General features: G+C 56.8%; 1 protein-coding gene across 1 annotated transcript; it reads right to left on the reverse strand.

Moving 5' to 3' along the window:
• Positions 1–73: 73 nt before the first annotated feature.
• Positions 74–6177, reverse strand: LOC101144123 (RIMS-binding protein 3A). Its single transcript, XM_004063053.4, has one exon. The coding sequence runs from the start codon at positions 5690–5692 to the stop codon at positions 767–769; it is 4926 nt and encodes a 1641-aa protein (XP_004063101.3). The 5' UTR covers positions 5693–6177; the 3' UTR covers positions 74–766.
• Positions 6178–11598: the final 5421 nt, after the last annotated feature.

The following is an 11598-nucleotide window of genomic DNA, read 5'->3' on the forward strand; positions in this document are numbered from 1 at the left end:
GCGCAGAAGTGAGAGGGAGGAAAGCCAGGCTCATGTTTCCTTGGTTGTGCTTCAACTTCTAAAATATGTTTTTTCTATGAACATTTTAATGAGGGGTTGGACATAAGACAGAAAAATAACATTCTGAGAGCTCGTTTGGAGGTTCTAGCAGGGGAGCGCAGCTACTCTTATACTCTTGACTGAAGACCGATCGTCCTCTATCGGGGATGGTCATCCTCTTTCATTGAGCACACAGCTTCTGGAGGGACGCACATGGAGTGGTGAGGGAGGAAGGGGATACCCGCCTAGTCAGCCAGATCAGCCGAATCAACCCTGATGATCAATGGGGTGACACATGTCGCAGCCAGATCACCCTCACATCCCAAAAATAACATTCAGAATGCTTTTTTTTTTTTTAAGATGTAGACTTTTCTTGAGACTTTCGTACAAGGCAATGGATAGATAACCTTAACCGCCTAGACAAAACACACATTGGCCACAGAAAAAGGCGCTTCTCCATATACCTGCCATAGTTATCAGCAACTTTGAAATGACTTCTCAGACTCTCAGGGGTTGGCTTATTGTGTTTGCTTTTGCAAATAACTCAGGCTTAAGTCCTGCTACTTTCAGAGCCTAGGGGACGCTTAAGGACTATCATCAGTTTAAGACAGTGGCACTTGGAGCACATGCTACTTATGGTGGTGAGGAGGGGTGCTGGTGTGAGGGTCTGAACGCTTGCTTCTCCTCTGGCAGGGTGTGAGCAGCCAGAGGCCACTACCTGGCTTGCTCAGTGTCCATGGAGGGACATGTGATCCAGCAGGTGGGCAGGAACCAGGCCCCTGTGGCCGCCCAACTCTCCATAATAGAATCCTTGGTCATCCATGGGCCCGTAAACCATGACCACGTCTCCTGCCCTCAGCGCCAGCCTGCCCTTCCCCTGGCCCCCCATTTGCCCATCCCCAGGATCATAGTCCAGAGCTGCTATCATGATCTTTGAAGTCCACAGTGGGAGTCTCTTGGAGTTCCCCTGGAGCACCAGGCAGGAACCCTGGGGGTTGGTGAGCCCCTGAAAGTCCTCGAGGTGGGCCACAGAAGGCGGGTGCCCTTGGGCCAGAGAACGCCACCTCCTATCAGTCTGCTCTGTCCCCACCTCCATTTCAGCCACTAGGCGCCCAGGGATATTGCCCACTTGCCTGTTGCACTCGCTGAGGTAGAAATCATGGGTGTCCTGAGAGCCCCACACTCTTAGCAACTGCCTTTTCTGGAAGACCAGCTCCTCCTCTGCAGCCTTGAGGTTGGCAGACATCACCAGGGGGTTGTAATCAGAGAGGGCCACAAAGACCCTGGCTGGAGTGTTGGCCCCCGTCCCCAGCTGTTGGGGGCCACCCCTGGGCATCTTGATGACTTTGGCGGATGGAGCTGGACACAGTGCCGAGCTGGGCTCATGGAGCTGGCACTCTCTCTTGACCCCCAGAGCTTGTCCTTGCCTGCTGTGGGGCTCAGGCTCCCTCCTCTCCTCTCGCCTCTCTGTGCCCCACAGATCCAAGCACAGTGCCTCCTGCTCCTCCTTCAAAATGTTATGGAAGTCAGATGCATACTGTTGGCTGGCGCCCAGCTGGGGAGGTGTGAACCCTTGGGCATCTTGCTTTTGCCGAAGTACCCTCTCAAGGGCAGCCTTTTCCTGACACGCTTCTTTCCTGGGCCCACACTCGGTGCGTAGATGGATGAATCCTGGAGCAGGGCTTTTGCTGGTGCCCATGTGCTGGTAGCAATTTTCCTTCTCCCCAGGCTGGTCACTGACCGAAGGTGGCCTGTGGTTATGGGGACTCTTCTGAAAGAGCAGGTCCTTTCTACAGCCCTCCCAGGCCTCTGCAAGCTCCTGGGCTTGGCTGCCAGCCCCTGAACTCGGACATTCTCCTTCTGAGCCCAGGTTGGACACTGGGGATTGCCTCCTTGGGGGTTCTTCAAAGAATGCTTCTAGGAACTTGGCCTGGGGCTCCCCGCAGCTTCCAGGGTTGTGGGGGCTGGCCTTGGCACTCAGAGGAGCCAGTGCCAGCTTCTGGGGGCAGACGGGGAAGGTGACTCTGTAGGTGGATGGGTCGCCACAAGTGTAGCTAAAGGGTGGAGTCTCTGGCCATCGGTGACACATGAAGAAGTCGTCGGGGATCTGAGCCGGCACTGAATCCAGGGACTCACCACAGAGTGACATGGTTCTCACTGAGACCTTCTGCCACGTGAGGGGCACCTGTAGCTGGGAGAATTCCAATAGGGTGCTCCCAGCAGTGGCATCGGCGACCTCACAAACCTTAAGCCCATCTGCATACACAGCATAACCGGTGACCTGGACTCCATTGGAGGACCCAGCTGAGTCAATGGTCACAGGGAGCCAGCTGACCACCAGGACACCTGGCGAGGCATGGCGCTCCACCAGCACATCCAGCGGTGGGTGGGGAGGTCCTGCCAAGAGTGTGTCGAAGGTCATGGTGGAGGACATAGTTCCCCAATACACCTGCAGCAAGTCCCATGGCAGCCGCACCTCCACCCGCGCCCGGTAGTGCGTGCCGGGGCACAGGCCCTGGAAGGTGTAGCAGCTCACGCCCGCTGGGGTCAGGGCATGCTCTCGGTCATCAAGATATACCACATGGGGGTGGCGGTGGCTGCTGTAGACCCAGGTGATGTTGGCTGATGTGGCTGTGACATTCTGCAGGTGTAGCTGCATGGGAGCCATACGGAGCACCCCTTTGGTCCCCAGAAGGGGTCTGGAGAGGCCCTGCTTCCCCATGCTCTGCAGCAAGCCCAGCTGGCAGGCTTCCATGTTGGTATCCAGGATCTCTGTTGCTACTTCTGTCTTGGAGCCCACCCTGACCATCTGGCACAGCCCTCTGTCCACCACTCCCTGGGCTTTCCCAGATAATAAGCTGTCTTCCTCCAGAGCTTCATCCTGCCCCGCTGGGAGTTGATTGGGGCCAAGATCAGGGCATTTGGCAGGCAGGCAGCCTGGGATGTAGCTGTCCGGAATCTGCTCCACGAAGTTGGAGGGCACCAGCCCCCGCCGGCCATCCTCAAGCTCCCCCTCATAGAAGCCATCCTCATCCATGTCCCCGAAGATATATATGTAGTCCCCAGCTGTGAGGGGCAGCTCACCCTCAGGGTGATCACTGGGCCCCTCAAATGGGTTGTAGTTATACTGAGCCATGAAGATCTTGAGTTTGGGGGCAGCAGGAGCCGCCGAGTCCCCCATTTCCAGGGCCAGGGACACGCTGTCAGGCTCCAGGTCATCCACCTCACTGGCTGTGTCCCTGTCCAGAGTAGGGCAGGATGGCACGGTGGCCCACATCGACCCCTCAGAGGAGGAGTTTGACTGGGAGCTGGTTTTCTTGGACAGAGGTTGGCTGGCAGGGACTGTCTCTGAAACTTGGGGGACACTGGCTGACTCCCCAAGGGCAACTGGGCTCTCCTCGAGGGAGGCTTCCCTTTTCTCCTGTATGTCTCTGTTGGGCTGTGACACTGCGTAGTCTTCAGGCCGTGCCTGGAACTTAGGCCTTCTGCTACCTTTAACTTGGGACTCCGGCATTTGACTGGTCTCCCAGGGCTGTTCAGGAGGGTGACCAGGCTGACACTGGAGCGCCTGTATCTCCTTCCAGGAAGCATGGAGGTCACACAGGGCCTTCTGCGGGTCGCGTTGCAGCTGCTGCTGCCTGTCCTGCCCGCGCGCCGCCTGCTGCAGCAGCTGTTCGGCGATCAAGCCGGAGGCATCGCGCTCTTGACACGCGCGGCCCAGGTGGCCGCGCACTTCGCTATTCTCAGCCTCCACCTTCCGCACCCAGTCGGTCTTGGCCTGCAGCCGCCCATTCTCCTCCGCCAGCCAGGCGTTTTTGAGCAGCGCCGCCTGCAGCTGTGTCTCGGCCTCCTCGCCACGTCGCCGCGCCGGGGCCGCCTGCGCGCCCAGCTCCTGGCACTCGCGCCGCCGCTGGTCCAGCTCGCGCTCCAGCGCCAGCATCTGCCGTCGCACCTCCTCGCAGGTTGCGCTCTGGCCGCCAGCCTCAGGCGGCGGCCTGCTGAAGCCGTTGCCCTGCTGAAGCATCAACTGCCTCTGCAGGCGCAGCACTTCCCGCTGGGACTCGCGCTGCAGGCGGTCTAAGTCTCTGACGTTGAGCCACTGGGTGCAGAGGCCGCCCCTTCCAGTATGCAGGTCGCTGCAGGGACCCGAGGCAACACGCGCCTGCAGGAGGTGGCACTCCTGCCGCAGCTCTTCGATCTGCTTGTCCTTGGCCAGCGGCGCGCTCGCCTGCTCCGACAGGTCCCGAGCGCGCTGGCGGGCAAAGACTTGGCATAGCTCCAGGCCGGCGCAACTCTCGCCGGGTATAGGCGCGCTCACGGCCCGGAGGTTGGTCTCCTGCAGCTTGCGGGCGCGGTCAGCTAGGCGCCGCGCGAGCCCGGTCAGCTCCGCGCGCTTTACCTTGAGCCGCTTCACCTTCTCGTCTGCCTGGTAGGGGCAGCCTGCACGCCGCAGCTGCTTGTTCTCCTCTTGCAGGGTATAACAGCGGCGCGCCAGCACCCACAACGCCTTGGCCAGCAGCCAGTTCCGCTTTATCAGCTCTTGGTGGCCCAGGCCCGGGGGTGAGGGAGTCAGGACTTCGCAGGGCTGGCTCTCAGAGCCTTCTCCTCCCCGCGGGTTGCTGAGTTTCCTGTGGGCTGATGGTGGTGGTGGCGGCGGGAGTGGCGATGGTGGCGGCGAGAGCCTCCGGGAGCCAGGGGTGGAGGTGTCTGGTGAGGAGGGCCGCTCCTCGGATTTGGAGGCCTTGGGGAGGCTCCGGGTGCTGTCAAGCGAGCGGGAACACGCAGGTGCGAAGCAATCAAGGGAGCTGGCGTGCGTGGAGAGCAGGCCGTCTGGGGAGCTGGAGCACGCAGAGGACACCAGGTCTGGCGAGCGGGAGCGCACACCGACTTCAGCACTCAGGCTGTCTAGAGATCCGAGTTGACAGGCGGGTTTGGGGGCGTGGCAAGAGCCGCTGGAGGTCTGGGGCAGCGGTTCTTCCAAGGAATGCACAGCTTGGGGGTCCGGTGATCCCGACAAAGCCGGGTGCCCGCGGAAGTGCGCCAGGATGTACTTGAGGAAGAGCTGGCGCCCCACCTCCAGCGCCGCCTGCAGATAGCGGATGCGCGCCGCCTGCTCGCCGTCAGTCTGCCAGCGAAGCTGCGCCAACACTTCCTGCAGGCGACAGCGGCACTGCGCCGCGGAAACCTCGGACGCCCCCGGGCGGCTACAGTGGCCGCGGTTCACCAGCTCCTCGGCCAGCTGGCGCTGCAGCTCCCGGGCTTGGCGCACCACGCCATCGCGCTCCCGCTGCAGCAGCTGCTGCAGCTGCCGCTGCTCGGCCTCCTTCCAGCGCAGCAGCTGCCGGATCTCGGCCTCGCGTTCCCGCTGCATCTCCTCTTGCAGCTGCCGCAACTCCCGGCTGCGCTGTGCCTCCCACTTGGAGCGCAGATGGTCAGCCAGCTGCCGCCGCTCCCGCTCGGCCTCCTCACGCAGCTGGCGCTCCCGGGCAGCGAAGCGCCGCCGTTCCGCCCGCCAGCCTGCCCGCTCCGCCTCCAGCTCCGCCCGTAGCTTCTCCAGCTCCCGCCTCTGGTTCTCCAGCACTGCCGCCGGCGGGCTGGAGCAGCCCGGCTTCTTGGGCGACGCGCCCAAGGGGCTGGGCGAGTCCTTGGCCATTGCGGCCGCGGCCCGGCTGGTCTCCAGACTTCGCCTGGCAGGCCTCAGCTCGCCAACGGCCGCCGCCGACCGCCCGGCGCGCCCCTTCCGGCGCCCCCTGGGGGTCTCCGCGTGCCCCTTCCGCCTCTTGGCGTGTTCCCCCGCCTCCTGCCGCGGATGTCTGGCCCAGGCGCCTCTCCACCTGGCAAGGCCAGGGCTGGACTCCCACACCCCTGCTCAAACTGGCCCATGTCCCTTCCAGGATGCACGGGGGCTTTTCCGGTCCCTACACTTTTCCTGCTTCTAGCACCAAGTCCCTTGTGACCCTCCCCAGGCACCCTCCCAGGCACTGTGCAGTCCCAAGCAGGCCGCGGTGCCCTGAGGGAAGTCTGGGCTGCTGCTCCTGTACTTGGAGAAAGGGGCAGGGTGTGTGTGTTAAGGCCACCCATGGGGTGTGGGCATACCTGGTCGTGGGTTCAGGTGGTGTATTTGGGTCAGGTGGCTGGAAAATGCAGCAGGATAGGCCTCAACTTGGCTAGACCTGGACTCCCCAGGACCCTTCAGCCCCCTAACAGCCCTGATCACCCAACTGGTCATCCACCTTTTGGGGAAAGGATGTGCCTGATACACATTTGTGTTACTGCGCAGAGTCGGCTCAGAGGAGGTGTAAGCGAAAAGACCCTCCCCAGCAAGGTGGCATAGGGACCCAGGGCCAGATAGGCATGAGGGGCACTGCCCAAACTGGCCATCCCACATCCAGGTACCACCTGGTGACAAACGCTGGAGCCCCAGTGTCTGGGCTACTCATTGGCATCTTAGGTAGAGGCCTCAGGATGGGCCAGGAGTGAGGGTGAGGCTTCAGCAGAAATGTTGGAGGCATCCTGAGCTGCAGAAGAAACACACACACACACACACACACACACACACACACACACACACACACACATAGAGCTGCAGAAGAAACATACATACATACACACACACACACACACACACACTGAGCTGAAGGAATACACACATACACTGAGCTGCAGAAGAAACATACATACACACACTGAACTGAAGAAATACACACACACACACACACTGCCTCTCTGACTGGTGGCCACCTGTGTGGCTTGGGAGCTAAGAAGCCCTGCTTCAGTCTGGCTCCTCTTTGCCCTTCCTGTCTGCTCCTGGTGCCAAGTGGCTTTTGGGAGACATGGATGGACACCTGATACCTGGCAGTCTGCATCGAGACATTGATTTTTTTTTTTTTTTTTTTTTGAGATGGGGCCTCACTCTGTCGCCAGGCTGGAGTGCAGTGGCGCAATCTTGGCTCATTGCAACCTCTACCTTCCACGTTCAAGAGATTCTCCTGCCTCAGCCTCCCAAGTAGCTGGGATTACAGGCTTGAGCCACCATGCCCAGCTAATTTTTTGTACTTTTTAGTAGAGACAGGGTTTCAGCATGTTGGCCAGGATGGTCTTGAACTTCTGACCTCAAGTGATCCACCCGCCTCGGCCTCTTCAAGTGCTGCGATTACAGGCATGAGCCACTGTGCCCGACAAGACCTTGATATTGAAGTCACATCAGAGGCCCCTTTGCTTCTTGGTCTGTCGTATCTCCCTGTCCCCAGGAAGCACCTGGGATCTCTCACAACTGCTGTGTTCACTCAGCTTATGGCCCTCCTTTACAACACTCAAGTTTTTCAAATCAGTTTCCCCGGAACCCACAGAACATGCCTTTAGGCAGTGTCAAGTAACAAGAACATCGGGAATTATGGCTCCAGATGTTCTTTTTTTTTTTTTTGAGATGGAGTCTCGCTCTGTCGCCCAGGCTGGAGTGCAGTGGCGCGATCTCTGCTCACTGCAAGCTCCGCCTCCTGAGTTCACGCCATTCTCCTGCCTCAGCCTCTCAAGTAGCTGGGACTACAGGTGCCCGCCACCAGGCCTGGCTAATTTTTTTTTGCATTTTCAGTAGAGATGGGGTTTCACCATGTTAACCAGGATGGTCTCGATCTCCTGACCTTGTGATCTGCCCGCCTCGGCCTCACAAAGTGCTGGGATTACAGGTGTGAGCCACCGCGCATGGCCCTTTATTTATTTTATTTTATTTTATTTTATTTTGAGACAGAGTTTTGCTCTGTCACCAGGCTGGCATGCAGTGGCACGATTTCGGCTCGCTGCAACCTCCGACTCCTTCGTTCAAGTGATTCTCCTGCCTCAGCCTCCTGAGTAGCTGGGATTACAGGCATGCGCCACCATGCCCAGCTAATTTTTGTATTTTTAATAGAGACAGGGTTTCATCATGTTGGCCAGGATGATTTCGATCTCCTGACCTTGTGATCCGCCCACTTTGGCCTCCCAAAATGGTGGGATTACAGGCGTGAGCCACCGTGCCCAGCCCAGATGTTCTTTATGAGAGGTGAGGCAGATGTAGTGTGTATGTGAGAGGAAGGGGAGGTGAGATGCAGGGATGGCCTTAGCCTTGAACTGGTGCTGGGCTCCTGGACATGGTAGCCACAGGGAGGACTATCTTGAGAGAATCTTCATCACAGCCCTGTTTTACGGAAGAGAACCTGAGGCTCAGTGAGAGCCACTGGCTTGCCAGGGCACATAGGCAACTGAGGCAGAGCTGGTGGGTGGGGTTTCACAGCCTGGATGCCCTGCTGCAGTCTCCAGTAGGGCCTCAACTGTCAGGTCAGGAGGGCAGGCTGGGCCGGGCATGGTGGCACAGACCTGTAATCCCAGCCCTTTGGGTGACCAGGGTGGGAGGATCACTTGAGCCCAGGAACTCAAGACCTGCCTGAGCATCATAGAGAGACCCTGTCTCTACAAAAAAAATTTTAGCTGGGCGTGCTGGTGCATGCCTGTAGTGCCAGCTACCCAGGAGGCTGAGATGGGAGGGTCACTTAAGCCCGGGAGTTTGAGACTAGCCTGGGCAACAGAGTGAGCGAGACCCAGTCTGCATTTCCAGCTGAGATGAAATGATTGCTTGAGCCTGCAAGGTAAGGTCAAAGTCACAATGAGCTGTGATGGCACCACTGCACTCCAGCCTGGGCAACAGAGCAAGACTGTCTCAAAAAAAAAAAAAAAAAGCCGGGTGCAGTGGCTCACTCCTGTAATCCCAGCACTTTGGGAGGCTAAGGCAGGTGGATCACGAGGTCAGGAGATAGAGACCATCCTGGCTAACACGGTGAAACCCCGTCTCTACTAAAAATACAAAAAAATTAGCCATTAGCCAGGCATGGTGGCAGGCACCTGTAGTCTCACTTATTTGGGAGACCGAGGCAGGAGAATGACATGAACTCAGGAGGTGGAGCTTGCAGTGGGCCGAGATCCCGCCACTGCACTCCAGCCTGGGTGACAGAGCGAGACTCCATCTCAAAAATAAAAATTAAAATTAAAATTAAAAAAAGAGAGTAGGCTGTCACCAAGAAAAAGGACACTGGGGTGGATGGGTCTCTGGGAACCCCACAGTTACCATCCAGCAGCTGCCCCAAAGTATGTCAAAAGCATTCGGGAATGTTGGTTGAGTGGATGAGCAAAGCCAGGCTTCCCCAGGGCTGGGTTTCTGCCATCCCTGTTCTCATCATGTTGTGCAGTGATTGTCCAGTGACCTGCCTGTCACCCCCATCAACTCTGATCTTGGGGAGAGCAGAAGCCGTGTTTTCCCTTGTCCCTATTGCATCCCTGCATGTGACTTAGCACATCACTGGTGCCCAAGACATATGAGAATGAGTTGCAGGGAGGCAGGAGTCCCAGCATGAGCTCACCATGCTGCTGCCTTCTCCAGGTTCAACTTTCTCACCTATTAAATGAAAGAGATGGTTTCTTTTTTTTTTCTTTGAGATGGAGTCTCACTCTGTCACCCAGGTTGGAGTGCAGTGGCATGATCTCGGCTCACTGCAATCTTCACCTCCTGGGTTCACGTGATTCTCCTGCCTCGGCCTCTCAAATAGCTGGGATTACAAACACCTGCCACCATGCCTAGCTGATTTTCATAGTTTTAGTAGAGACGAGGTTTCGCCATATTGGCCAGGCTGGTCTTGAACTCCTGACCTCAAGTGATCCACAGGCCTCAGCCTCCCAAAGTGCTGGGATTACAGGCGTGAGCCACCATGCCCAGCCTGAAAGTGGTGGTTTCAAACTGGGTTCTTTAGGGCTCCAGGGTTCCTTGGAAATATAGAACTGCTGGGCACACACCTATACTCCCAGCTACTTGGGAGGCTGAGGCAGGAGGCTTGCTTGGATCCAGGACTTCTGGATTGTAATGTACTATACTGATGGGGTGTCTGCACTAAATTTGGCATAAATTGGTGACTTCCTGGGAGCAGGAAACCACCAGCTTGTCTAAGGAGAGGTGAACTGGCCCAGGTTAGAAAAGGAGCAGGTTGGCCGGGCTCGGTGGCTCATGCCTGTAATCTCAGCACTTTGGGAGGCCAAGGCGGGCAGGTCACCTGACGTCAGGAGTTCGGGACCCGCCTGGCTAACATGGTGAAAACCCGTCTCTACTAAAAGTGCAAAAATTAGCTAGGCATTGTGGCGCATGCACGCCTAATCCCAACTACTCGGCAGGCTGAGGCAGGAGAATTGCTTGAATCTGCGAGGTGGAGGTTGCAGCAAGCTGAGATTGCACCACTGCACTCCAGCCTGGGCGATAGAGTGAGATTCCATCTCAAAAAAAAAAAAAAAAAAAAAAAAAAAAGAAAGAAAAAGGAAAATGAAAAGGAGCAGGTCAAAACTCCTGTGCTGGCTGGGCGCAGTGGCTCACGCCTGTAATCCCAGCACTTTGGGCAGTTCAAGACCAGCCTGACCAGTATAGTGAAACCCCATCTCTACTAAAAATACAAAAAATTAGCTGGGTGTGGTGGCGGGCGCCTGTAGTCTCAGCTTCTCGGGAGGCTGAAGCAGGAGAATCGCTTGAACCCGTGAGGCAGAGGGTGCAGTGAGCCGAGATCATCCCATTGCACTCTAGCCTGGGTGACAGTGCAAGACTCCATCACAAAAAAAAAAAAAATTTTTTTTTTTGTAGGCTGGGCGCCGTGACTCATGCCTGTAATCCCAGCACTTTAGGAGGCCAAGGTGGGTGGATCACTTGAGATCAGGAGTTCAAGACCAGCCTGGCCAACATGGTGAAACCCTGTCTCTATTAAAAATACAAAAATTAGCCAGGCATGGTGGCACGCGCCTGTAATCCCAGCTACTCGGGAGGCTGAGGCAGGAGAATCGCTTGAACCCAGGAGGTGGAGGTTACAGTGGGCTGAGATCGTGCCATTGCACTCCAGCCTGGGCAACAGAGAGAGACTCCATCTCAAAGAGAAATAAAAAAATTGTGGCCCAGAATGGTGTCTTAAGCCTGTATTCCCAGCCCTTTGGGAGGGGGGGATGGGTGGATTACTTGAGCTCTGAAGTTTGAGACCAGCCTGGGCAACATGACACCCACCTCTACAAAAAACACAAAAATTAACTGGGCATGGTGGTGCATGCCTGTACTCCTAGAGACTTGGGAGGCTGAGGTGGGAAGATTGCTTGAGCCTGGGACGGCAAGACTGAAGTGAGCCATGAGTGAGTCACCGCACTCCTGCCTGGGAGACATAGTGACACCCTGTTTCTAAAACAAACAAAAAAAGGCCAGGCATAGTGGCGTGTGCCTGTAGCTCCAGCTACTTGGGAGGCTGAAGTGGGAGAATAGTTTGAGCCCAAGAATTCAAAGCTGCAGTGAGCAATGATCATGCCACTGCACTCCAGCCTGGGCTACAAAGAGAGACTCCATCTCTAAAAAAAAAGTAAAATAAAATAAAATTTAAAATTGTTTTATTATTTATTTTTTGGAGACAGGGTCTTGCTCTGTCATCCAGGCTGGAGTGCAGTGGCGTGATCTCGGCATACTGCAACGTTCGCCTCCTGGACTTAAGGAATCCTCTCACTTTAGCCTCCTGAGTA

The sequence above is a fragment of the Gorilla gorilla genome, chromosome 23 (assembly GCF_029281585.2).
Source record: "Gorilla gorilla gorilla isolate KB3781 chromosome 23, NHGRI_mGorGor1-v2.1_pri, whole genome shotgun sequence".
Taxonomy (NCBI): domain Eukaryota; kingdom Metazoa; phylum Chordata; class Mammalia; order Primates; family Hominidae; genus Gorilla; species Gorilla gorilla.